The sequence below is a fragment of the Zootermopsis nevadensis genome, unplaced genomic scaffold, assembly GCF_977971745.1.
Source record: "Zootermopsis nevadensis isolate Lab colony 2312 unplaced genomic scaffold, Znev_1.0 Znev_ptg000011l, whole genome shotgun sequence".
Lineage (NCBI taxonomy): Eukaryota > Metazoa > Arthropoda > Insecta > Blattodea > Termopsidae > Zootermopsis > Zootermopsis nevadensis.
In genome coordinates, this window is record NW_028259143.1 from 13,638,583 (window position 1) to 13,665,533 (window position 26,951).

The window sequence follows — 26,951 nt, forward strand, 5'->3', positions numbered from 1 at the left end:
TGTGAGGAAATTGGGAAGCTACAATGAGTAGCATATTCCGGTCATGAAAACTAGCAATGGCTGGGGGTTCGTCATGCTGACCACACGTCACCCTACATCTGGTTGGATGATCGTTCACCTCTGCTTAGGCATGTGAACATGAGGCCAGCAGCCAGCTAGTCAGAGGGCTGTTACGCCACGGAAAAATAAATTACCTTCTTATGTTTGGCTATTCTGTGTAACTTTCAAATAAACATTGACCACAAGGTCATAAAGTGTTTCAGTAACTTCATGTGAAAGGGACAACTGAACTACTGATTTCACAGTGATAAATGGTCAAGAAACATTTCAGCATGATATGTGGAAAGCAAAAGTAGTGTTAGACAAGTACATGAATTCGTGAGACAAATGCTGGGTTGGATCATAATGCAACACCTGATACCAAGGATTATTCTTATTGCATTGAATACCCCAAGCACAGTTTATGGTCACATTATTATTTGAGGAATCATATCTGTTCTACCTTCAGTAATACATCCTGTAAGCAGCTAGCAGCCTGCTACTGCAGAGTATCACAGGTAATGAGATGAAAGTTTTTGATGCACTTGTTCTCTATGGGGCACACAAGAAGATCTACTAGTGCATGGTGAGCTGTTCTAGACATTTGCCTTGTCTAAGATAATTATTCAAAACCTATTTTTTCATAATAATTTGAAATAATTTGGTTTGTAAGATTGCTCATGTAATCCTTGTACATTAATAAAAAACAAAATTAAGCTAGTAGGAGAATAGCAAAGTATGATTATGTCAGTGGTATGTTATCAGACTTCCCTACCTTCAATGACCTTGACTGACTCAGGATAACTTCGGAGGACATGGATTCCTATTCGAAAGTTGTTCTCTCTTAGTCCCTCTATACGCTCCTTCAGATTGGCCCTAACATTTTCAATGATCCTGTATATAGTCAGAGCTACTGAAAAAAGCTTTGATAAATAAACTATAAATAAATACATTGTTTTATTGAAAAACATGCATATTGTAACATAACTGGAATTTCAGTTGGGCCAGCAGAGGATACAGGGATTTAAAAGTCTGTGGTACTTTAAAGGTTAGATTGCCATTCAGTTTATTTACACATCACAATATGCAGTTTATATATCCACAATGTTGCTGTATACTCTGGTGTAAGGCAGACATTAATGAAGTTCACATTGTTACAGGTGATGGGAGACGTGGCATATGTGACTAGCATGGTACGCAAGGATGTGCTGAGAACAGACCGCCACCATAGATTCTATGCTGGTAGTGATGATAATCAAAACATAGCTTCCCTTTTTAATATACTAACAACGTAAGCATGTTGCTTCATATCACTGTTTCTCTTGAATTTACTAACTTTTAATTTTGTTTTTCATCTTTTGGATAGTGGTGTAACATGATGTTGATTGAATACACAAAATATGCAAAACAATAATTCTGCATGTTTTATATGGGTGCAAAACATGGTCACTCACTCTGAGGGAAAGAACATAGATTGCGGGTGTTTGAGAATGGGGTGTTGAGGAGGATGTTTGGGCCTGGGAGAGAAGACGATAGGTTATGGAGAAAGCTGCATAATGATGAGCTTAAAAATTTGTACTCCTCCCCCAATATTGTCAGGGTGATTAAGTTAAGAAGAATGAGATGGGCAGGGCATGTGGCACGCATGGATGGGGTAAGGGATGTGCACTGGGTATTGGTTTGGAAGCCTGAGGGGAAGAGACCACTGGGGAGACCTGGACATAGATGGGAGGATAATCTCAGACAGGATCTATGGGAGATAGGAGTTAAAAGAGACTGGATGTTGGTGGCCCAGGACAGGGTCCGGTGGAGGGCTTTGGTTAGTTTGGTGATGAACCTACAGGTATCATAAGCCATCTAGTTGGTTAGTTAGTAATGACATTTTTATTTTGACCTAAGAAGGAAAAAGTAACAGGAAGCTGTATAAAATTTCATAAAGAGGAGCTTTATAATCCTAATACCCTTCAGGAGTTTCATAATTTTTACTTTTTGCCAGATATTATTAAGATGAGCAACTCAAGGAGGATGAGATGAGCAGAGCATACAGGTTCCACAAAATGCTGGGAATTTCTTGTATAACTGAGCAACTATTATCTTTTCAAGAAGCAACTTTATTAGAATGCCCATATTGTATATTGATACAGTGCAAGAAGTAAAAGAATTAAAAAGCTGTTTCATCATCAGTATCAATCAAGGCATTATGATTTGATGGTGGAAATCACAGCAATACCATAGAGTAACCAGGCAAGACATAATATATTTTTAAGTAATAGCACAAGTTTATAAGATATTTTAATTGTGTAAGTATAGTTTTCCAATTATAAAATTTCCTACAGTAAAAGTTCAGTATAACAGCCTATAACATGAAGTCCATTTTTATGAGTATTTGATTCTAGGAATGGAATATTTTTATTATTATGTAGGAATATTTTATATAAGTGAGAGCACTGTTTCATTATTTTCAATACAACCGGTGGTTTTGGTCAGTTTCCACATTTGTGTAAATACATGTCTGCCAATGTGACATTGCTGTTTCAATATTTAAAGTGAGTGATTGTTTTCCATAATCACATCAAGTTCGGTTTGGTAACTTTGCTTAATTGCTGCTGCTATTCTGGCAGACCTGCATGCCACTGACAAGACAGTACTGTGTCAGTTTTGAGTAAAAGGTGTCCAATTATTCGATACGTGCTGATTACCATTTTATTTAATGGTCTGAAGATTATTTATGCACCATTTGATTTCTGTCATGACTGAACAGTTCAAAGGGAAGTGAATCAACGTGTTTAATCACTTGTATAAAGTGACCTGCCATGTAGAAAGGACAAGTTAATGGTAATGTGGCCATTTGTCTACCAATTGAGTTGTTTGGTGCCAATTACAGCACAGATTGATGGAAATTTGAAGATAACATTTTCTTAACTACAAATAGCGTTGCTGTTTGTGTGCATATCAGATGTTTTAAAACCAAGTGGCATGAACATATTACGGTCCAAATTATAAGGTATTATTATACTTTGAGTACCTGAAGATTTTCTTTCTAAGTATCAAACCAGAAGTGATGTAAGTGTACAGTTGGCATCAAAATTACATTTGTTTGTAATCTCCTTGTATTTATATTTATGTGACTTTTCTGTAATTGCAGTTTTTTATGCCAGATGTTTGTTAATCAAAGACACCACTCTGTCTGCCTAATTTAAAGAAAAACATAATTAATTTTACAAAGATGGCTGTCATCTGAGTTGTAGCACCTTGTAATTGGTAGTAAGTAATCATCAGCATGGTGATGGAGGCAGCAAGGACCTCTGAAATGGTAAATTTGTACCAGACTACATGGTGCTACAACCCAGAAGATAGCCATCTTTGTACTCACCACCATAAGAACCTCAAATCTTAATATTTTTTTTAAGTCCTGCAGTGTGAACAGAGGTGAAGGCCTATACTTCAGTTGGTTGCCCATGTTCCTTTATAGACCAGTCAGGATAATAGCAGACTGGTGTTCACAGGAAGATCACGCTAGCAAGTTTGAGTCCCATTCTCTGAATATATTATTTTAATGTATATGTTGTATTTTCACAAATATACCTGCTCTTTAAAATTGTTCACGTGTTATATTATGTAACTGCAGGTGTTCCATAACTTTCATATGGAACTGATTCCAAGAGCAACTGTAAATGGATACCAAAATATACAGATTGTGATATTTAAAAATTAATGTCTAATTGTTATTTGTCTGTAAGCACATGCAGTCCAGTTTCTTTTTGTTAATGAGCAAATATAACAATCAGTATTAGCAGTTACATATCACTGTATTATCTGTACTGGACTGTTAAGGCTAGAAGTGTGAGACACAAGTATTTCTTTTATTTTCCCATGATTTATTGTTTATTGTCATTCTGTTTAAAGGTTCCATGTTTGAATCTGGCCATAGACAGTTTTATTTGCAAAATTTTTATGAAGCATGCCAGTGGCTTGTAAAAAATGAATGCTTATGTTAGCCCATGAAAAGGCATGTCCAGAATCTTTGAGCTTCAGGTACAGATCTTGTTAATCTCAATATGGTTTCCGTATTATATGTCAGTTTTACATAAGCCTCAAGAAACAAATCAAACAAGTCAGTCTAATTGGGCAGTTCATCATTGTGGAAAAAAATGTATCACTGCTTCATAAGCTTTCCTTGCTTTTCTTCCCCCTCACATAGTAGCATGAGCAAATAACATCTTATGAACCTGTTCATGACTGCTGTGTTTTCTAACAACTGTGGACCCAGAGGTCATTGTTCATTTTGATGTTCTTTCTCATATTATGAAGGTTAATTGTATTGTTATTTTTATTCCTACTGTTCTCATTTTTCTTCAAGTTGGGCATATATATTGGCATCTGTACTTAATAGACATTTGGCATAAAATATTTCAGTTAAGAAAGGTAGAGAAACCACATATGGACAAATACAAGGATATACAAATAATTGGAATTATGATGACTTTTGTTGCACATAGCATACGTGAAATTGTTTTGGAGGCACTCACTAGTGAAGATTCTAATTTGAACAGTGTAAAATGAAGTACAAGTAAAAGGGAAATGTTGTTACACTGAGATGTACTGAACTGGTCAGTATACACATATTCTGTGTTCCTGTTTTGGGGAATATTTTCAGATCTTTATAAACTAATTCACATTTGATGACCGATACTAACTACAATTCTTAGAATCATTTATTGTCAGTGGTTGTAGAATAAATGTGATAAATGGAAACAAAATACTTGTTGTGAGCTACTCTAAAGGTACCTCTAGAATAGTGAACACAATTTGTACACTGCAGGTATACTGGCTACTACATGTTAAAGCTTGCAAATACATTTCTATGAACCAGTTCCCCCACACATGCACACATAGAACATATTCTACATTTTTTAATTGCCTGTTGTGACTACAAGGTCAAATTTGTAACATACCTCCGTAGCTTTTATGGATCTGACCACATTTTATTTTTATGGAAATCAGAATAACATTAGCTTTTGATTGAGTGGTGCTTCTGTTCACTCACATTACAGTAATGTGAATGTACTTAACAGAACTATATATAGATGATAATTAGCACTGGTGTACCCATTCTGCTTGTATAATGTTGATTGAATCTTGATAAGGGAAACAAAAGAGGTTTGTGCTCATATATTGTGATCTGAATTGCAACACTTATAGTTATTAGCTGTTTACCAAGATTTTGGGGGACATGCTGCTCCATATTTGGGGTAGAAATTAATAGAATTGTGGCATGTGGAGTTATGACCTTAGTACCAGCCTTTTGAAGAAATTTAGAACCAATGTTGTATTACAATTAGAAAACTTAAACTTTTACGAAGCACAAAAGAAAATTCATAACCTATTACGAAAAAATAATTAGAGTGGACATTTTCTCCATTGGCAGCAAATTAAAATTTTAAATTATGTACCAGCGTTATGCTGATCCTTGTTTTGGAATCTTGGTAGCACTGGCAGATATGAAAAGATCTAGTAACACTGCCAAGCATAACACACCAATAAGAATGTAGAACTGAGTCAGCAGTAAACTCTACCAACAGTGTTGTTTCTTTTTACATTTATTGTGTTGGTGCCTTTTGGAAAATGGAAGTAGTAGCTTACTCCTAAGGAGGGGAATCCAAGGGAATGTATTTTGTGTGTGTGAATCATCAGAATTTGAAATTACTGACTGCTGCACAACCAGAACAGAAAGACTAGAGATTTATTTTTGAAAATCTGATATACTTCAGAGGGTCTCAGAATTGTATGCATCACAGATGTTTGAACTGCCCAGGACAGTGTCAACTGCAGACTGTTGTTGAAGACTTATTTCATGCTAATGATTCTGATGTGGAAGACTATAGTTTGTAAACAAAGGGTTCAGACAAAAATTGTATCCATGACAAGTTCTGTTGGTGAACTGAAAAATACTGCCAGACAGCATGTAGTATATGACTGTTTTAAAGGGTCATTAATATAAGAAAAATAGGATACATTAGATACTGTTAATTATTAATTAATTGTATAATGGATATATGTAGCAAACGCTGCAAGTGCTGAAAAACTTGATGTACATATATTTGTAACGTTTTATTGCTTATATTTTGTCTCTGACAATGTTAAACTGGACTGGTTGGAGTACAAGTGAACTGCACCCTGAACGGTCCAATGTCTGCTACACCTGACAAGCATTATATGTCACATGGAAATAAAGAAGGAAATACTGATTATAATTATGAATAAAGACCCCAGAAAATCTACATAAGGAAGCTGTTCAAGCAGTCTTGAACATAGATGTGTCCAGGACAGACACACCCCTCTCAAGGCCTGGCCATCTATGTTGGGTTCAATTACTGTTACTCATCATTTTGGTTAATAAACTCTTTGTTAAGTGCATCTGTCCTGTACTTGTTTGCGGCTAATACCTGAGAACATCTTGCCCCTTACTCGCCCAGCCCAGGATTGTCATCTGAGCTTTAAAGCAGTGTCCATATTCGTGATACGACACTGCAGGGGTCAGTTGGGAGTTGGATATACAACAGCAGATCAAACAACAACCCATCATTATATAGCAAAATCACAAGCTTTATACTTGAAAATATTGAAAGAAACCATTCTGTCAGACACTGAAGCTGTTATTTTACTTAATTTTACAGAGAATTACTTATTTTTATGGTAAGATGCGCTACAAGGGTTCCAACTGAGAAACTGGTCAGGCCAGTCCACACTCTTTTATAGTTTATCACTCATCAGGAGAAGAAAATAACATGAAAGAAGGGTGTGTGAATTTCTGGCCAGTCAGTGACTCTCTTCAGCATACAGCAACTACATTCCACACTTGAGATAGATATATTATTTCAGTGATGTAAGTTTGCAATATAAGAACTTTAAAAAGTTTGTGAACTTATGATGTCATGAAGAAGATTTTCATGTAGCTACAGAGCGGAATTTCTTTGCTACTTTGCATGGCAAATTTCTTGTGATGGGACTGATGGAACAGTATATCAACTTGTAGTATGTGCTAGTCTTCAAGTAACTGAGAGACATCACAGAAGATTTATATAAATGGGCCATTCAACATAACACAGAAAGAAGATATGGGCACCAAAGTGAATGTTGTAAGCTGCAGTACAGACAAGTCAGTTATGTCCCGGAAAGTATGTTGCTGCTCTATATGACAGTGATTGGTACATTGGATGTAGCATTGGACATAATGATGAAGAATGTGATATTCTTATAAAATTTATGGTGAAAAAAGGACAAGCTATTTTGACATTTTCATAGCCACAAAGATAAGATAAATGCCATATTCCCTGTATGTTCTATGTACAGTGCCAGCATCATCATTGTATGGAAGGAGTGGAGAGCAGTACAAATTTCAGCATGCTATTACAGACATAGTTTGCAAGAACTTTCTTCAGTACAGTGAAAAGAGAGGAGTATAGTTTAAATGTATGTGTATCGGTTGTTAATTTCAAGTGATTTGATCATTATGTTCACAAGTTTTGAAGCAAATTTCATGTGCTGTCATAAATGATGAAAAAATGTTTCTTGCTTACACATTTAAAAGTTCAATTTTTATCACTCCAGTGATAGTCCACCATGTTTAAATTTGTATCTGATAATACATTATTTTGTTTGAGTTTGGTAAAAGTGCCACCTTCTTAAATGTGTTCCCACATTGTTTTTAATTGTTTCAAAGAGGCTGGTACAAAGGTCATAACTGTCAAACTGTTGCAGATCATGTGCATAAAATTTGAACCAATCCAATGAGTAAAAGTACTGTTGGATGGCAAATCTTGTACTTCTGTCATTTTAAGTAATAGAGATATGTACATATTTGTGGGGGAAAATTGTCTACTGTGTCATAAAAACTGCCTAATTTAATTAATTAATGTACAAGAGTTTAGTCACAATAGAAAACTGAAACTCTGTGAAAGCATTTACTTTATTGGCACCTGCTTGTAAAATAAAAGTAATAAAAATTGGTGATGATGTGGTTGGCAGCATGGTTCAGTTTTGACTCTTAGGGGCTTTATTCTTAGGAAGGGGAACATATTTTGAAACAATGTAAAACACTTGAATGGACAGTAATGGACATAAACACATGCTAAAAGAACTAAAACAACCTATATTGGGCAAAATTTTGAAATATAAAACAAAGTGGCTTTATCATGCAGACACACAGGTTTCCCAAATTATTGAAAAATTACAAACGTAATGGATGGCCTCTGAAGAAACTTTTTGACAATTGAAACTGGAACAAGTCATCAAGTGGCCTAACTGATTGACAAATAGGTTATAATGTAAATGACAAATACTCATTCCTTGGATGTACGTGTTACTCATAATGATGGTACTAGTATATCACACAGGAAATACATTAACAAAATGTATTCCCTTATAGGTCTGTGGCATTGCAGTGGAACAGTGTAGATTCAAATAACCTGTATGCAGCTCCTAATAAATTACTATTTTATAAAAATTAAAAAATCAACAAAGCACTTTCTCAAAATATTTAATGTGATTATGAGTACCAATGAACCATTAAATCTTGACATGTGTAACTTGTGTGGTGACTGTACCTAATCAATTAGAATCCTAAATTGTATGAAGCCAATAACAAGTACTTTTTATATTTCTGTCTGACTTTTCATAAACATATTAAACATGATTCAATAGTGTGTGTTGGCTTCTCATTTTAGGTATGCACTAAATCATCCAACAGTGAGCTACTGTCAAGGTATGAGTGACCTTGCATCACCACTGCTGGTGACAATGGGAGATGAAGCACATGCATACATCTGTTTCTGCGCACTGATGAAGCGCCTTCACTCAAACTTTATGCTGGATGGCATTGTAATGACACTCAAATTCCAGCATTTGTCAGAAGGAATTCTGTATTATGACCCAGAGTTTTATGCTTACCTAAAGAGTCATCAGGTGAGCATCTATGTACATAATGTGAACAGCATTCAGAATTCCAGTGGAACCAACCTAGGGCAGTTATGTTTGGGGCTGTGAGTAGGTTTAGGCTTCCTTTGCACAAGTATGGCCTTGACTAGCTTACCAGAATGTGTTCTGTGTTCCTATATGAAACTTTCTAACTACAGAAATCTCTAGAGGTTAAATTTGAATATAGCTAATTAACTAGCTTAATGGAGCTGATAGTCACTTAAATAGTCAATAAGTAACCCATTTTCATGGAAACAGATTATAACCATGTTCACAAGAGTCTACAATTAATACTTATTCTTAGCAGAACCATATAAAAGGCCCTGAATCACATCTTGTAACATGTTAGTGTTTACATTTAGAATTGTTGGCCCCCTGCCCAACCCTCAAGATGGAGGATCACCCTTTGTCAGCTGTCCATGACTGCTTATTCAATATATTTACAGCTATCTTCCATATCTGGAGGTATTCTCAGTTAAAGTTTCTTTATGTTGGGATGTCAGTTACATAAATTATAGGTGGCCTTCACAGGGCCATGCTTCTAACTACTTAACCACTGCTGCTGTATTGCTGCTAGGTAGAAGATAGTATTTTTATTCGTCTGTAGTAACATAGATCCTAATCATTATATCCAATGCCTCGTCCTTCTCCCCTTGTTCATATCCTTCAGGGACATCACTGGGTCTGATTGGCCCAGAAGGATAATTTAAATGTATGAAGATAATTTGAGTCTATTTACAAAGGATCTTCATACAATATTATATTTATGAAATTACTTGAATAAGATATGTACCCAAACTTTTATAACATTTATAAAGGAAAATATTTCACTGAAACTAATACTAAAGACTAAAAAGTGATAAATTTTACTAATGTTTCCCTCTATAAATCTGCAATAGCATGATGAATCAATACATAGAAGTAAAAGCCATCCTGTTACATGCCAATGTTGGCACCTAGGGGTGAGGGGGTAAGCTCCTACTTATTTTCATCCTCAGCACTAGAAGGGGGTGAGTAGTTAGCAGCATGCCCTGGCTACACTTTACTCCTGGGAAAGGGCCCTGGTACCCATTTGACACAGGGCTGGGTGGGCTCCAGTCTGGACAGAGGCTAGAACAAAATCCTCTGCTTCTGTCAGGGTTCAAACCCTGATCGCCCAGCCAGCAGTCAGTCACTATTACTGACTGAGCTACTTGGCTCACAATAAATAACAGTACTGTACTTACAATTACCTACATGCTTCACTGATGCTATCGCTGCCGTCTGAATTTATATCATAATTATCAGTGTCCCAAACAACAATTCCAGTACAGAATGCTTTAGACCAGTGGATAACTTCTGTGGAGTGCAGATGCCAAGTAAACTGGTATGGATAATTACAGTTGATCTTAACAGCACTAGAAACCTGTTGCAGTTGAAGCAATATTGCAGCTGAGAATAACTACCTTCCAGTGCTTAACGCTTGACAGTTTTGAACATCAAGTTTCCTGCTTATCTTGCATATTTCCATGTACAGCATTTAGAGCTACCAAAATGGAATCATTGAATCAGATCATATCCAGTTTTTTCATATAACATTTTTAGAAAACAGATAACCTAGTATTTGGATAAATGTGGTATATTGATATATAATGCAATTTTTAGTGTGTTTTGAATTTTTGTTACATAAATGCAGTGCAGTACTGTAGCAGAATAAGTAGTAGGTCTGAACCTTCTCAGTACAAAAGCTCTCTTCTGCACAGTTGGCAGTGCCACATCACCTGTGAGAGAAAAATTACAGTAAAAATAAATAAAACAGTTTGTTGAGGTTAGAATTTTCCCAGAGAGCTCAGTGTTATACATTATTTTAGAAACCTTTTGCTATCATATTTCTATTCTACACCTTGGTGAATATTTCCCATAAAGTAGTGCTCATACCATAAGTTGCAGCAGGTTATTTTCCTGTATGTTTAATAGTGTTACAGCTGTCCTACAAGAACAAGACTTTTACAAACTGACACACTGAAAGGAAGTATGGTGTGAGGGTGTGGTTAGGATTACATAGGCCAGGGGTTGGAAACTTTATCATTACCATGGATATTCATATCTTTGTTGAGGGTTGCAACACAATTGTAATAATGTTTAGCTTGAGCTTTCAGGTGAAAGATGTGCCAATGTTCGGTGTTAACCAATGTTTTGCCAAACATTGCACTTGTCAGTTCAGAAAGCCATATGTAGGGCAGGGAATGGGTGCAGGATAAATTTGATGGTGCTGGTTGGTGTTGTGGAGGATTGGGCTTCAATTCAATGAGAGAGGAACATTTGTTTGAGGAAAGTTAGTGATGGGAAAATTGGGAATAGGTTCTGCTGACTATGTTAGAAAGGATTTGCAGTGATTACGTGGAAGGGAATAGCAGCAGTTCATTGACCACAAGGTTTGGAGAAGTGATGATGGACCTGCCCTTTTGATGGCCCAGAAAGTTTGGTGGATTGGAGGGAAACAGTAGAAGCCAGATTTTGCTTGCCTGTAGCCAACTTCATGGTTGAAGTTGTGTGGTTGCTTGGATATTTTGATTGCTTCCCTGAATGTAAGGGGATGGTAGATGCTGATGACTTCTGTTTTGTCAAAGTAAATACTGTGTCTGGTAACTATAGAATGCTCTGCTACCACTGATTGCTGGTTCTCCTTTGCGGTATCTCATATGTTCTCTAATCCTGGTGGAGATGTAATGGTTGGCCAGGATTATGGAACACATAAGAGACACCAGACTGGAGAATTAGCAATCTGCAGTAGCTAAGCCTTCTACAGCCACCAGACATGACATTGACTTCAACAAAACAGAAGTCAATCAGTAGCTACCATCACCACATAATTGGGGAGGCAGTCAAGGTATTCAAGCACCAACACAACTTCAGGCACACAAATGGCTACAGGCTAAGCAAAGCTTGTCTTCACCTATTTACCTCTGAATCACTGATTCTGCTGGGCTGTCATAAGGACGGGTATGCCATCACCTCTCCATACCTTGTGGTTGATGAATAGCCATCACTCCCTTCAATTTAATCCCTGGAAATCCTTTACCACCCAACATGGTTACCAGAACTTCCTTGTCACCTCAATTTTTCTGCCACCCTCTTTCCTCTCACTGGATAGCAGCCTGTTCCTCCTCTCCACCAATCAGCACCATCAAAGTTATCTCACACCCACTGCCTGCCTTATCTGAACTTATGCCACCTCATACCCACCTTGAAAATGGCAATTGCAATGTTTGGCTCTCACGTAAAAGACAAAGTTATACATTATTCTCCAGCTTCAAAAACATATGGATAAAAGTATAATAATATTGCGGACAGAAGGTGTAACTGCATTTTATGAACTTAAACAGTTCAACTGGTATTCACTTGAAAATGGATAATAGCTGTTTCTATACAACTTAGGTTTTTTTATAGAGTGTGTTAGTTTATAGAAAGTCTTTATTTCAATTTGTTGTTATTACCACAGTATTTGTTATATTCTATTACCTTTCATATGGTCTGAACAGTGGAACAGCTTCCCTTTTGCACAATAACATTAGTTTATTTTTTAGTCTTACATATACAAAAAAATTTGTTTTATTAGAATATTTTTTGTGATTATCCTTACAGTTACGTAATGTGTGTGTATTTGTTTATTTATTTAAAGTATTGTTCTCCTCAGTAGCAGGAAATGGCCCGTGGGCTGCAGGTTGCTGACCCCTGACTTTGGTCATTCATTTATTTATTTATAGTTTATGTGATGACGCTTTTTCAGTAGCTTGTACTTAGTAGCATTGAATGAGATGGTGATGGTGAATAATAAATTAGAAAGGATGTGGAAGGAAGCAATAATAGGTCATGTAGGTAACTTCCTTTACTGTGGTAAAACAAGAACACTGTGAACCCTTACATTTAAGATGGAGTGGTTGATGTTCACTGATCTTATTTGATGCTAAGTAAACTGTCACTGCTCACATCATTGGGTGATTCACTGTTGCACAGTGCAATACACCAGAATAATAGTAGAACAGAAAAAGAAATATGGTACTCTTTAACACACATTAAAATATTTATTTCATTTGTCGGATTTACCTTCTCAGAATTCTTCTAGCTTACAGAAAGAAAACTGTTATGAAAATTTTTGTACAGTTGTCACAATCTTTAGATTGGTAAAAGGGCCCTGCATTTCAATTGTAATTCATAAAATCTAGAGAGGAACAACTAACTATAGTTACCTAACTAATTATGGTTGTAGATAGGCTGATGAAAAAATCAGTTTCAATGGTATGTTAATGGCCGATATCTATAGTTCATTAGCAGCTTAATTGTTTAAATTGTAAATTTTTGAGCATATTTTAGTGAAAAGAGTCTCTGGTCATGGAGATCTGCTTCTAAAGTTTGACACTTCTGCTGGAGGTGATGAAGTTTAGCATGCTACAATGAAGAAAAGTATCATGCATTATGTATATAAGACTGAGATCAGTTCTGTGAATTGTTAAATTTGCATTCTTTCCATTTCTCATTTATGTTCATACAGACATTACACAATTCATTCATTGCATGCTGATTTAAAACTTCGAGCTTTCTTGATATACTACACTGGTACGTGCTGATTTTAGATGCCACCAAATTATGTAATAATGCAGTCCTGCTTTTAAAATTCTCACAAAAATAATGATTCAAAATTCAGTTCTGTTGTGTAGAACATTCTTTCTGGTCCACTTTACAATCAGCTAATGTCACATAACTGCATTTATTAATTTATTTTGTATAGCAATGTAAATATCTTTATGGCCCTTTTCCTTTATTTTGTGAGTGCATATGCTAGTCATGTTTCAAGCATACAGTTCAGAACCATAACAGTAACAAATTTGGTTATGTTCATGTTTTTTAATGGATATGTCAGGGCCCAACAGTTACTTATATAGGCTGAAATATAAACAGTCATTTTCAAATGCAGTAATATTACTGAAATTTTGATTACTGAGGCTATTAGAAACAAGTACAAGTAGATTTGTCCTCAGAAATTGAGACTGAATTTGAATTATTGAGGCATTAGCATGTTGATTCTAGCAATCAGATTATTCTGATTGTATTTTTGACACATGCGCCCATCACTCATGGTCTTCAAGTAACATGCGGCAGCAAAACACATTTCATTGGTATCATTACAATTGGGTATGAAAAGATAGTTTTATTGAGAATTAGGTTGCACAAATGTTAACATTCTAGTATAACAAATTCAATTGATTGCAACACCAGGCTGTTTGCAAACCTCTCCCATTGATGGAAATGTTTCTCTAATCATGACTTCTTTGCAAAACAATATAAATTGACATGAGGAGACATGCAAGCCAACAAATTGCAAATTAAATATTGTGACCGAATGGCTAACACTCCTGTTTTCTATCCTGGAGGTCTTGGGTTCAAGTCTTAGCCTGAAAACAGCCATATTTATATTGACTGAGGTCTGTTATAGTTTTCCATAGTTCTCCCAGGCAAATATCAGCATAGTACCTTAAATAAGGCCATAACTGCTTATTTTTGTATCCTTTTTCTGTGAAGGAGGCCTGTTTTTAAAATGAAAAATTGTCACCCTTTCTGAAATGCAAATTTTCCTGTTCCTAATTTTTTTATGCACATCTAATCTGACATTCTAGATTATATGACAGTTGGTCAGGTTCTTTTTTATGATTCACATTATCTCTGAACATGTTCTGTGGTAGATTTTCTGGAATTCTAGTTATAATGCAGCTTATGAAATGAAACCACTTTTTGACAAACTGTCTGCAGATTTTTAAGGAAATACTCCCAGTAAGAAAATTACATAGATGTATGTATTTATGTTTTAAGGTGATATGTGCTTGTTTTGAGTTTGTATAAAATCAGCTTGCTCATTTTTGTGGTTTGCTTTCCATTAGGCTGATGACCTTCTATTTTGCTACCGCTGGTTGTTACTTGAGATGAAACGGGAATTTGCATTTGATGATGCCCTACGGATGTTGGAAGTGCTTTGGAGTTCCTTGCCCCCTACACCACCACAGAAGGAACTGCAGCTCTTTGAAAAGCAGTTCTGTTCATTGACACCAGGGGATGCTCCTCTCCTAAAGACACCCCGAGAGAATGCATACACTAAAGTGTGTGCATTAAGGCGCCAGAGTTCTGCAGCATCCATTAGTTCTCTTGTTAGTACTCGTCAAGTTATTCGTCACAGGCAGAATCAGAGCTTGGATGAGACTTCAACAGTTGAAAAGCAAAATAAAGTGATGCCATTCTCAAGCCTAGATGATACCAGTATCCGGATGATGGCTCAAAGACAAGAATCCAAATCACAGTCTACTTCCTTATTTGAAACACTCTCAGAACCTGAATCAGATGAAACATCCTTAAACCATATCAACAGGAGAAAAACAGCTGAAGTTCGTTCTGGTAGCACAGACAATCTTGTCATTCCAAAACTGGCAACTAAGCGAGGGTACCTACAGAATTTGAAGCAAAAACTTTCTGGAAGCCAGAATAAGAATCTCTTTCCTTCAGTGGATAAAAGCAATACTCAAGATATGATTACAGATGATGTGACAGAAAAGACACAAGTGCGAGTGGTGAAGAATTTAAATGAATTTCTGAACTTTACAGCCCTTAATAAAAACCGTTTACTTCCAGACAAAATAGTTCCTAGCTCACCTCCAAAGAAGGAATCTACCCAGGTATGGCAAGAAAATACATCAGTGAATAAATATAATGTCAAAACTAACTTGGGAGATGGTGATCTTCCTACAGTAGTATCTCAAAAAGAGTTACAGAACCACTCCACAATCCTCACCTGTGATAATAAAGGTAAAGGTCAGTTTGGAAATAAGGACACATTTTGTGATGGTAGTTCTCCAGATGATTCAGCTGAGTACTTCCCAATGACAACATCAATGACACGAGAACTGCGGCTAGAATTAGAAAACCTAGATCGCCAGGTGTTTGGTTCAAAGTTCAGTCAGCAAAGCTTTACCCTAGAAGATTCAGAAGAAATAGAATCACCATGCAGTGAATCTTTCCTGTCTGTTGACAGAAAAGGACATAAAAATTATGTAGTGTCCAAAAATGCCTCTGGTGTACATACTGAAACTGTTATAGGTTTACAAGTGGCTGAGATCTGCCCTGAACCCAATTTTAAATCACTGACTCTGAAATTGGCTCATAGCTGGCAACAACATGATGGAAATCAAATACCGAAACAACCATCAGATTCAGAGAAGAAAGTTCCAAGCTGTATAAGACTGAATCATCATCACTTCAGTCCAGGCTCTTCATTTAGCACTGGGGAGGAGATATTTGTGTGGGAGAATCCACTGCAGTGTCCAGCAACGCCAGATGAGCAGGCAGACTTGGAGTATGATGATTCTCAATGTGTAACTGTTAGTGGTGGGGAGATTTTTGAAAATGAAGGTCAGGGTATAAAGTCAGTGACACCTATTAGACTGGTGCGAAGTGGTGTTGGTGTACAGACTAGCAATGGAACATCGTTGCCAACAGATGATGCAAGTGACAGTTCGGATGGCTGGGTTGACCATAAAGTAGATGCACATGGCCCTTCCAAAACTGTATCAAGCAGAGGAAGTGTTTCATCTGAAAAACAGAACTGTGATCCTGGACATCTAAGACAAAAAGCAAACCAAGAAATGTCAGGTATAGCTCCGACATCTGCTATGACTAACTCATGTGAGGAGGTGACTGAGCATACATTAAGAAACTCCACACCTGCAGTTTTAAGCACAAAACAGCCATTGCAATATTCCAAAAATCTGCTACCTCCTCCGTCTGAGTTTGGAGGTGGAAATCCATTTCTCATGTTCCTGTGTCTGACTGTTCTCCGTCAGCACAGGGATATTGTAATGGGTAATGGCATGGACTACAATGAGATGGCCATGCATTTTGATAAGATGATCCGCAAGCACAATGTGACACGGGTACTGAACCAAGCCAGACAGATGTTTGCAACATACCTTCGGCAACAGGCTTCACTCAGTAATAATACAGTTCACTCAAACTCAGATCTTAATATATAAGGCAGTAAAGGTGCCAGCAAGCAGTGGTTTCCAACTTTTTTAATATAGTATTTTCCTCCAGTTTTGACTTCTTGTCTTTAATCAGCTGTTGAAGTAGACATAGCTAGTGTACAACAGACCCTGTAGTTTCATTAAGAAATTTTTTGAACAATAATTAGGCATATAGTCAGTAAAATATTACTTGTTCTGTAGAAAATTATAAACAAAAGTACATTCTACATATGTCCTTTGCTTGTTTCATGAGAAAACATGCATCTGCCCTTTGCCTCATAATGTGATCCATTTGGAAACCACTGTTGTAAAAATTTCATTCATACAAAATGAATACACCTAGCAGACAAATGACATGCTTAAAATCATGGGAAATCAACACCATGCAGCCACCTTGTGCCATGTTTTTAGTACTTATGTGGGAGTTAGGTGAATAACTTACTAACTAATTAGATGGCTTAAGAAACCCAAAGGTTCATCACCAAATTAACCAAAGCCCTTCGTAGGTCCCTGTCCTTTGCCAGCAAAATCCAATTACCTTCAACTACTATTTCCCATAGATCCCGCTTGATGATATTCTCCCATCTATGTCTAGGTCTCCCCAGCGGTCTCTTCCCTTCAGGCTTCCCAACCAATACCCAGTGCACATCTCTTGCCCCATCCATGAGTGCCACATGCCCCCCCCCCCCCCCAACTCATTCTTCTTGACTTAATCACCCTGACAATATTGCAGGAGGAATACAAATTGTTAAGCTCGTCATTATGTAGTTTTCTCCATACATCTTCTTCTCTCCTAAGGCCAAATATTCTCCTCAACACCCTATTCTCAAATGTCTGTGATCTATGTTCCTCCCTGAGTGTGAGAGACCATGTTTCGCACCCATACTAAACAATGGACAAAATTGTAGTTTTGTAAATTTTAATCTTTAGGTTCTTAGAAAACAGATGGAAAGACAACATATTTTGAACTGAGAAGTAGCAAGCATTTCCAGAATTTAGTCTCCTCCAAATTTCCTCATGAATATAATTTTGATTTGTTGTTGTTCCAAAATATTTGAACTGTTTCATGGATTTACCCTAATATGATTTTGTCCTGTCTGCTGATGGGATACTAACATGTACTTAATTTCTTTTTCTGAACTTATTTCTAGGCCAACCTTTATACTAGCTTCTAGTAAAAATTCTGTGTCCCTCTTTATTGTATTTATATCGTTACCCAATAAATTAACATAATTAGCATATGCCAGTAGCTGATGTGTCCCATTCAATTGCAAACCCTCCTCCCCATCTTTGACTTTCCTGATCGTATATTCTAAAGCACAGTTAGGTGAATACATTCAGAATATCATAATTTCTGCCACAATATTGCAGAACAGTGTATTCCTGTGGTGAGTATTGTCTTATCCAGATGTGATGTAAGACTTCCTGGAATATTTCTCCTTACTTTATTTCTGGAATGGATCTAACAATGTTAGCCTGTCCAAAGCTATCATACATTATTTTTATCAGTTTATACCTCCCAGAGAACTGTTTTAGATTGATATATAAGAAATAGTATTTTATAAAATGATTAATGGTGTCTAAGAATTTTTTTAACATTTTCTTCTTTCACTACATCTTCTAGTGTTTTTATCATGATAAATAACATACTGCTTCATTAGTTTTTATAATTTCTCCTTAATCATTTTATGACTGTTTTCATGACTACTAAATAGTCTTCTGCAGTCATGGAGTACTTACATGTTTCTGTGCATGTGGCTTATAAGATGTAAATAAGTGTAGAGGTTAGAAACTGTTATTGGTTTTTATATTTATTGATAAAAATTTCATTCCGAAGAGGAGTACAGTATTGACTTGTAGGCCACTCTGAAGATGGAGGCAATTTGTTTCTCCAAACCTTTGGTAATTACCTATAAAACTGCATGTTGCCACAACCCAGAAAAACACAGTTGGTGTGTGGTTAGAGAAAAATTTTGCAATAGCATAAATTCTGTTGGCGTGAAACATAGGTTTTAGATATACAAGTGAAAGCAGATATACTTATGCATACATTACTAATGAATATTTGCAACTGATGAATGTTACAATAATAACCACTGGTGTCTTGGAGGAGTTTTATACTAACAGTTTAGGAAATTTATAGTTTAGATGCGTCATGTTTGTGTTTACAATTCATATATATATTTATTCTTCAAGTCTATACACAAACCTGGTATGTTATTATGTTTCTATGTTTATAATGAATTTTTATGACAATATCCAAACTCATTTTCATATAAATAATTTAATAATGTTAATTATATTGTTGATAATTTCACAGAATAATGAACAAATAACATAATACGCCACATAATATGCAAAAGAATCAGAAGATCAAAGGAACACCCACAACAATAACCTACAATCTACAATTAGTGAAAAGCGTGCATTAAAAAATATAGAATAGTTTTAAAAATAAAAACCTGAAGATGATGCTGAGACATCGAAACATGTTGTAATATATAGCGCAAAACTGTAACATCGAGGAAACGATGAATAGCGCAGAATATTTATATCAATTTTAATTTTTAACATCAATATTTAAAATGGTTTGTGTATAGACTTGAAGAATAAATATATATATGAAGTTTAGGAAATGTAAACACTCACAAGAATTTGACCTGTGTCGATGGCACCAGTGATGTCATATTTTTTTGGGATCATTGTCCTGTGCATTGGCAGGATAAATGGCTGGGTGATGATATCACAGAGGATTCCCTATGTGGTTGCATGTTTGAGTGGGAAGCCCTCAGCTGGAGATTCCGCATCTAGTTACAGTTACAGAAATGCATGCTAGTCTTTGTGTAAGTGGCCATTCTTTTTATCTGATTTGCACCAAAATTGAAATGTGTTGGCAAATTTTAATGAAGTTCCCCAGTATCAGATTTTGTGAAAGTCTGTTAGTCTTTTCCAAGCTGTTACAATTGGACAGAAATGGCAAAGCTATTAGATGCATTATGGAACTTTAAGTTATGGACACTCCTAATAATTATGCACCTTTTACTTTGAAAATTTAACACAGTTTCACTGAAACTAATATTGGCCCATAAACAGCTTAAAAATATTTAGTTATTATTACATTAATTGTCGCCCTCGGTGGACTAGTGCTCGCCACTGGACCCAATGTTACCAGGTTCAAACCCTGCCTAGGTCCATGAATTATTAAGGGTGATAAAAAACCATAGCCAGCAGTCCCATCTTGTAGACTTGCGGCATGTAAAAGAACCTTATAAGCATGATACGAGATGTTTTGTAAGCGGTGGTCATTTTTAACCCAAATCTTTCCTGATTCACTACTAGATGGCTCTAGCAGACAAATCAGAATTGAGTAGAAGTTGTCCAGAGGCAGTGCACTTCAAGACTAAAAAGATTCTTAGATAGCATATACGTTCATCCACTGAGACAAAATCTATAATTGAGTTCCTAAGTCTTTTATGAACCAGGAAACATGTTCCATACAAATTCCTGTTGTTACTTCCACTGTATCATATGGTGTAGCCATCATTATCAAATATATCATTCTCCTTCCACCTTATCTCTTGTTGAGCAGCAATGCATATTTTATACCTTTTAAGTTCCTATATTATGTTCTTTAGAGTACCTGGTATAAATAAACTTCTTACTTTCCATGTTACCAAATTCTAGTCAAAGGCCATATTTCGTTTCCATGGTTGTTTCCTTAGAGCATTCTGGTTTTGGACTTTTGAACAATAGTTTTTTTGTGAGGTAGCGTTGGAAACCCTGCACTCATCCCCCAACCTGGAGGACCAGGCCTCCGTATTTATATCCCCCGGAGACAGGGTGGCCCAGTTATACACCCAGGTACTGGGTACACATTTTTGTTGCCTCTTACGACACGCGTGGACTACAGTAGGATTAGTCTTATTCTTCGGTTGCCACATGGAGAATAGCTTTACTTTACTTTCTTTTATACAGTCAGATACCAATATGTGTTCAAATTATTTGGCTGATGGGTTTCTTCATGTAAAATTTAAAACCTTCGCGGTGATTTCAATATGATGACTTTCGTGTTGTCAGTTGAGTTGGTGAAGAAGCGCTTCTACAGTCACACCAGTGCCCTGAGGATGAGAACAGCATAGTTCTCGAAACGGTGTTTTCTTCACGAACTCAACCAACACAGCTGACAACCTGAAAGTTATCATACAGGGTCTCGTTATGTTTCTTTGGCACTTTCTTTTTTTGTCTGTCTTTACAAACTCCATGCTGTAGAAGTGGTCAACACATGTCAAATATGAAACATATTTCCTTCAAGGAATCTAGGATAGTATATGATGTATAATTTTCACAGTGACTGAATTTAGTAAAGTCATTATTGAATCCAGTATTGGTTTTTACAAGTTGGCAAGCTGTTCAGGCATTGTGTGTTGTGCAAATAGTAGTGAAGCAGAAGGGGCCACATACTCCATGCCAGACATAAACCTTGTGACTTGCCCTTTTAAGTTTATAGGTGTCACAGGGATTTTTAGTGATGATATTATAAGTGCTCACCATACCACTGATATGGAATATTGCTTCATCTGTTAAAAGCCACCTGAGAAGAAATCTTTGAATTCATAGATCCTCATGTGCAGTGAGTTTTGCATATCAAATTCCCAAGTTTTATGGCCATGCACACAATACATGGTCTATGTAACATGTCTTTCTTAATTTTTACAGCATTTTTAATTTAGTCTGTACCCAAATTGATCAGACTGTATTCTGTGTAAGATCAGCAAGATGATATGTTGTATGTGTACACTGTAACTTCATCATCTTGGCATTGTACAGTTTTTGGAACCATTAGTGTGTTCGCTATAATAAAACTTGACTAGAACTGAATGTTTACCATGAACTTAGATGTGCTTACAGCTGTTGAAGTTATATTTGAAATTACCATGTTGAATCTTTGAAGACGATTTTCAGAACAAAAGATGTTACTGATTCCGAGTCAAAAGGCAGTTAAAAATTTCAAAGCCAATTTGTCATTTGAATGAAAGTTTTTCTGTAGCTAAATATAATGCCACTGATTGTTTACTAGGTGTTTAGTTTAAACATACACCATATTTTAAAGACAACAGAATGTGATGCCATTTGTTGCTTGGTGAGAGTATGTAACATCTGTATTTGTTTCACTTTATGCCTTTCCACTTAATGCACAGCATGATTCTCTCCACACTTTGGACACTCACAATCACCCCTTTCCATCTAAGAGATAGTGTTTGTACTGTTCTGTTTAACTTTGATGTGGCCAGAATCCAAACTCAAATAGTTTATTGAATGTACGAACAATTCTCGATGTCACCTGGATTTGCAATGCATTTTTCAGTACTCTAGTATGAGGCACAAGTTTAGTGCCATAAATGTATTGGAACTTCAAATGCTTTGAGAGTTAGGCTAATAGATTTAGAAGTTGAAGTTGTGTCAATGAGTTTCTTCATTTCTGTTTACATTTAAACACCTTACTCACTATCATTTTTAAGATTTAGTGTTTTGATATGCAGTTTCAGAAGCTGCCAGGATGGCATCCTACTGCAATAAATTGATTTAGTGTTGCAGGTTGTAAACCCCAATAGGTGTGGGAAAATACAGTAAGCCATGAGATGTCCATAAATCATACCATTTTCAGTCACTAATGAAATGAATGGCTAATAAAAAAATTACAAAATTCATGAGTAACATTACATACTATGCTGTCTTAGAGGAAGATAATGGTTAGGATACTTCTAAAAATATTAAAAGTTCCTTTTTTGCAGTGCTCATAACAGGACAGTAATGATGAATTCCTCTAAGAACCAAATTCTTGTCTAAACATGTACAATCAATGCTGTCTGTGGATAAATCATCTGTGACCATTTGGTCAAACTTTTTATTAACACATTTTATAGTTTATTATTCATTTTGTTGTGTTTATTTATTAAAAGTATAAATTTGTATGTACTCTCCTGAGTCTGAATAGAATCATCATTGCACCTTACTGTGGAATATATTTTAAAAGAGCTATAATTTTGTTGTTTGTAATAATTTTCAATGGAACTTTTGGCAGGATATTCTTTCAATTCTTGCACATACAGAACCACATCCAAGTACATAAAACTTCACTGCATAAAATAAAACAATGGCAAAATTTCATTAATGAGTTTCAAATTTGAATCTTCTATAAATATTCATCAGCAGGAAATGGATTTCTATGTGCTTTAAAAGAAATATGTTCTGAAATGTAGAATATATATTCAGAACGTACCCTTTAATTACACAAGAGCATTCAGTGTCTCGAACAAAAAGTGAAGTATTTTTGCGGTGAACCACTATGTCATATTTAAGTTGTCTATTATGAATCTGTGTTAGATATCACAAAAGAGTGATTTTTGTTCAGAAAATGTACAATCAACATAACATGATATCAGTCTTGCATATTTGTAAAACACAGTGTGACTAACACTGAAGTCTTTAATGTCTTTAGAATCAAATAACTCTTCCTCCCCTAATACACATGAAATTTTGCACATGAATTTAAATCCTTTGTTCTTGCTGAAACATGGCATAATTTCAATTTTACTTTATCAGATTTCCAACCATTGATTTTGATCAGTTAATGTTGAATGTCATTCACTTCCTTTTCCCTAACGAAAACTTTGTGGTCTTTTCCAACTTTGTGATACACTGCAACAGAGAACTGAAATTTGCATGAATTTAGGCTAAGACAGTTTTCAACACCTTCAATTTAATTCCATAAATATGTCTTGCAATATGCAATAGAGGAAGCATCATTCCTGTCAAGTTCTTTTAACACACAACAAAAGATTTCAAGGTTTCTTGTTTAATACATAGTGACAACCAACCACGTTACCTAACATGTAATCACTGTTGGAGGGAGGGGTGTGTTTGGAGATTTGTTTCTAAAGACCACTGTTCTAGCTGGAAATTTCATGCAGATCTTCTTCCCATTAGCTACTAACTTGTCTACATTTAGATAAAGCACACAAATTGTTTTACAGTTTAGGTAGCTCACTGAGAGTATTTCCGCTGCTTTTTCATGAATCGTGCAGCATGTGTAACTAGCAATGACATGTTAAATGTCACGCATGTAGCCATTGAGTCTACATGACCTCATTGAAAGCACATGCTATTGTTGTGGGGCAAAAGAAATGACTTCTCCTACAGTGTTTAATCATTTTTCAAAACCCCAAAACAGCATTTGCAGCCCTTCTTCCATTTGCATTGGTTGCTTCATCTATGGGCACCCAAATATATTCTTTCCCACACAATACTCAGATACTGTTCAGTGTTTCGTGGTAACACTCAGGTAAACCCACATATTTTTCATTAATTTGATTCATTTGGATGATATAAGTATAGGAGAAAATTCCCAACTTTGTTATTATTTATTTTTAAAATTAGTATGTGTGCAGACACAAATGCTTTGTGCAGATGTCACAAAAGTGGTAAATTTGGAAGGTCCTGAAGAAGAACTTGCAGAAGACTCAACAATTTGAGATTACCTACCTGGCTGATCTTTTAAGTGGGCAGTGGCAACAGTATGCTTGCTGACTATAGATGTTGTGTAACTTGTGAATGGTTATATGACAATAGATTTTACACATGCCTGACAAATGAGAGATTTGTCATCAGAAGTGAACACATCCTTGAAACCACAACATACTTATGTAAATGGAACTGGCAAAGATTTCACTTTTCTTATTCTTATAAACTAATCTCAACCACTTAACTACAGTTCAGTTAGAAAACTGCAGTACTGTGAAAACTTCATGAAGATTTCTAGTGCATAATACTCAGTGCCCAGCAGCAGTGGTTATAATTGACCTGCAGATTTCCTGATTGACCAGACAAAACAGATGGGTGATGCCCTGTCAACAAGTGTTACTTATACTGTGTTTACAATTACACATTGCTGGAACTAGGAGTGAGGGATCTCTGCTTCAAACCAAAGAAAGGTACTTACTACATGACACATGAAGCTTAACTCAATATGCTGTAACAGGCTGCATATATAAGTGAAGTATTCTTTCTCTAAGACGCATAATATTCACTTTTATTTATATATCACACAATAGTCTGTGTTTGTAGATGACATAATACACATGGACAATAAATTTAGGAAGTCAAAAGTTACATTGATTTTCATGGGCTTAAAACAGCTGGAAAGAAAATATCTTTTGCCTAAAATTCTGTTCCCTGTTCATCAGTATAACATCTTTAGGCAGACAAAATATTTAGTTTGTGTAATAACTGTTTTACTTCATTGGTCAACATAAGAGCATAGCTGGGTGAAGAAATGCAGTATGGTTATGTTTGGTTTCAGTGGGAATTGCTATCTACTTCATTTTTACCAATATTGGAATCATCATAACTTATTTACTAGTTCATTCAGTTTGCTCAGCCTCTCTCACATAGGTATTTAATATGGTTTAAGGTTAATTATTTTGAATAACTAAACTTGTTATTACAGATTGATGGGTTTAATTAGATGACTGTGAGTTATTGTTTTCATTTGCACTTATATTACTGTGAGACCACAACTTACAGTTTTTAATTTTCTAATTATAAACTTAATATTAATTTTTGTAATACATAATTTCAAACAGTGGTAAGTCACATATAACTCTGCTTCAGAATAAGAAATGAATCCATGATAAACCAAAGACGAACCAGAGTGATTGAAACTTCTTGCCCAGAATTTAATTATACACTGATGATATATTTTATGTGACAAAGTTTGTTCCTATATACATAACAGCATAACAACAGGGTGCAAAAAAATGGATATTTGAATCTTCTCTGGTACAAAATTTACACTTTACTAATACATTTACAAAAATGGGACAAGGGTCCAATATCAGCAATGATATTTACACTTCTATTTGCACACTAACTGGCATAAGATCTCAATTTAAATGTATATAAATAAACATTATTTTCCTTAAAAGGGAATAGTCCAGTTGGTCAGGTCATAACCTCGCCTGAAACTTTTATCATTTACAGACACCACACCATCTAGTAATAATCGCACACAAAACATGAGCTGCCAAATGCTGTACAAGGGTGCACAAAATATGTCCAAAATTGGAATGTGCAGTTCAAATTCACACACATGACACCAGCACTGCATTATTTCCAAAGAAAGATGGCACAAAGAGCAAGAACGTTCCTCTGCTCATAGTACCAAGAGTACTCCATAGAGTGCATCCGCTACCACAAAATAATATTGATTTTAGTTCTTGCGTCTGGTACATACAATTTTACGAGCGGCATACAGACCTGTCCCTCTGATCCAGTAACCAAATCAGCCAACATTTCTTCATTAAATCTGGCGTGAACAGAGTGCAATGAAAGCCTTTTTAAGGAGCAATTAAATTTGTGTCAGCCCAGCAGAATTCGGCATACTAATTCCCATAGAATTCACAACTTTCTTTTTTAAAATTGCCAAACAAAACCATATTCTGGAACGAACTATAAAATTAAGTTACGACTTTTCAAAATGGCTCTTTTCTGGGTCCTTGCGACGTGTGGTAAGGCAGAGGTCTTCCATCATGGAGATGACAGAGGCAGCACGCACCTCCGAAATGTCGGTACAATACCACACTACAAGGCTCAACAACATAGAAGCCAGTCATCTTTATAATCGTCATCTTGAGAACCTGAAATCTACTTCATTTACGACTCCAGCTCGGAACATTTTCAGAAAATTTCAATAAAGTTATCACTAAATTGTACCTACACGACAACGAGCTCATCAATTACTTAGCTAATGCGCTTTTTAAAATTCGTCTTCATGAAAGCAAGACAAACTGAACGACGCACTACTGTCTCGTATTCTGAAGGTCCCGGGTTCAA

General features: G+C 35.9%; 1 protein-coding gene across 2 annotated transcripts in view; it reads left to right on the top strand.

The window, feature by feature from the left end:
* The window catches only part of LOC110835342 (uncharacterized), a 53,535-nt gene extending 31,597 nt beyond the window's left edge, over positions 1–21,938 (top strand). For both annotated transcript variants that reach the window (XM_022075470.2, XM_087347409.1), the window contains 3 exons: positions 1,200–1,330; positions 8,766–9,003; positions 14,931–21,938. In XM_022075470.2, coding sequence (XP_021931162.1) covers positions 1,200–1,330; positions 8,766–9,003; positions 14,931–17,069 — 2,508 coding nt within the window. In that variant the 3' untranslated portion in view covers positions 17,070–21,938. The remainder of the gene's footprint in view (positions 1–1,199; positions 1,331–8,765; positions 9,004–14,930) is intronic.
* The last annotated feature ends 5,013 nt before the right edge of the window (positions 21,939–26,951 follow it).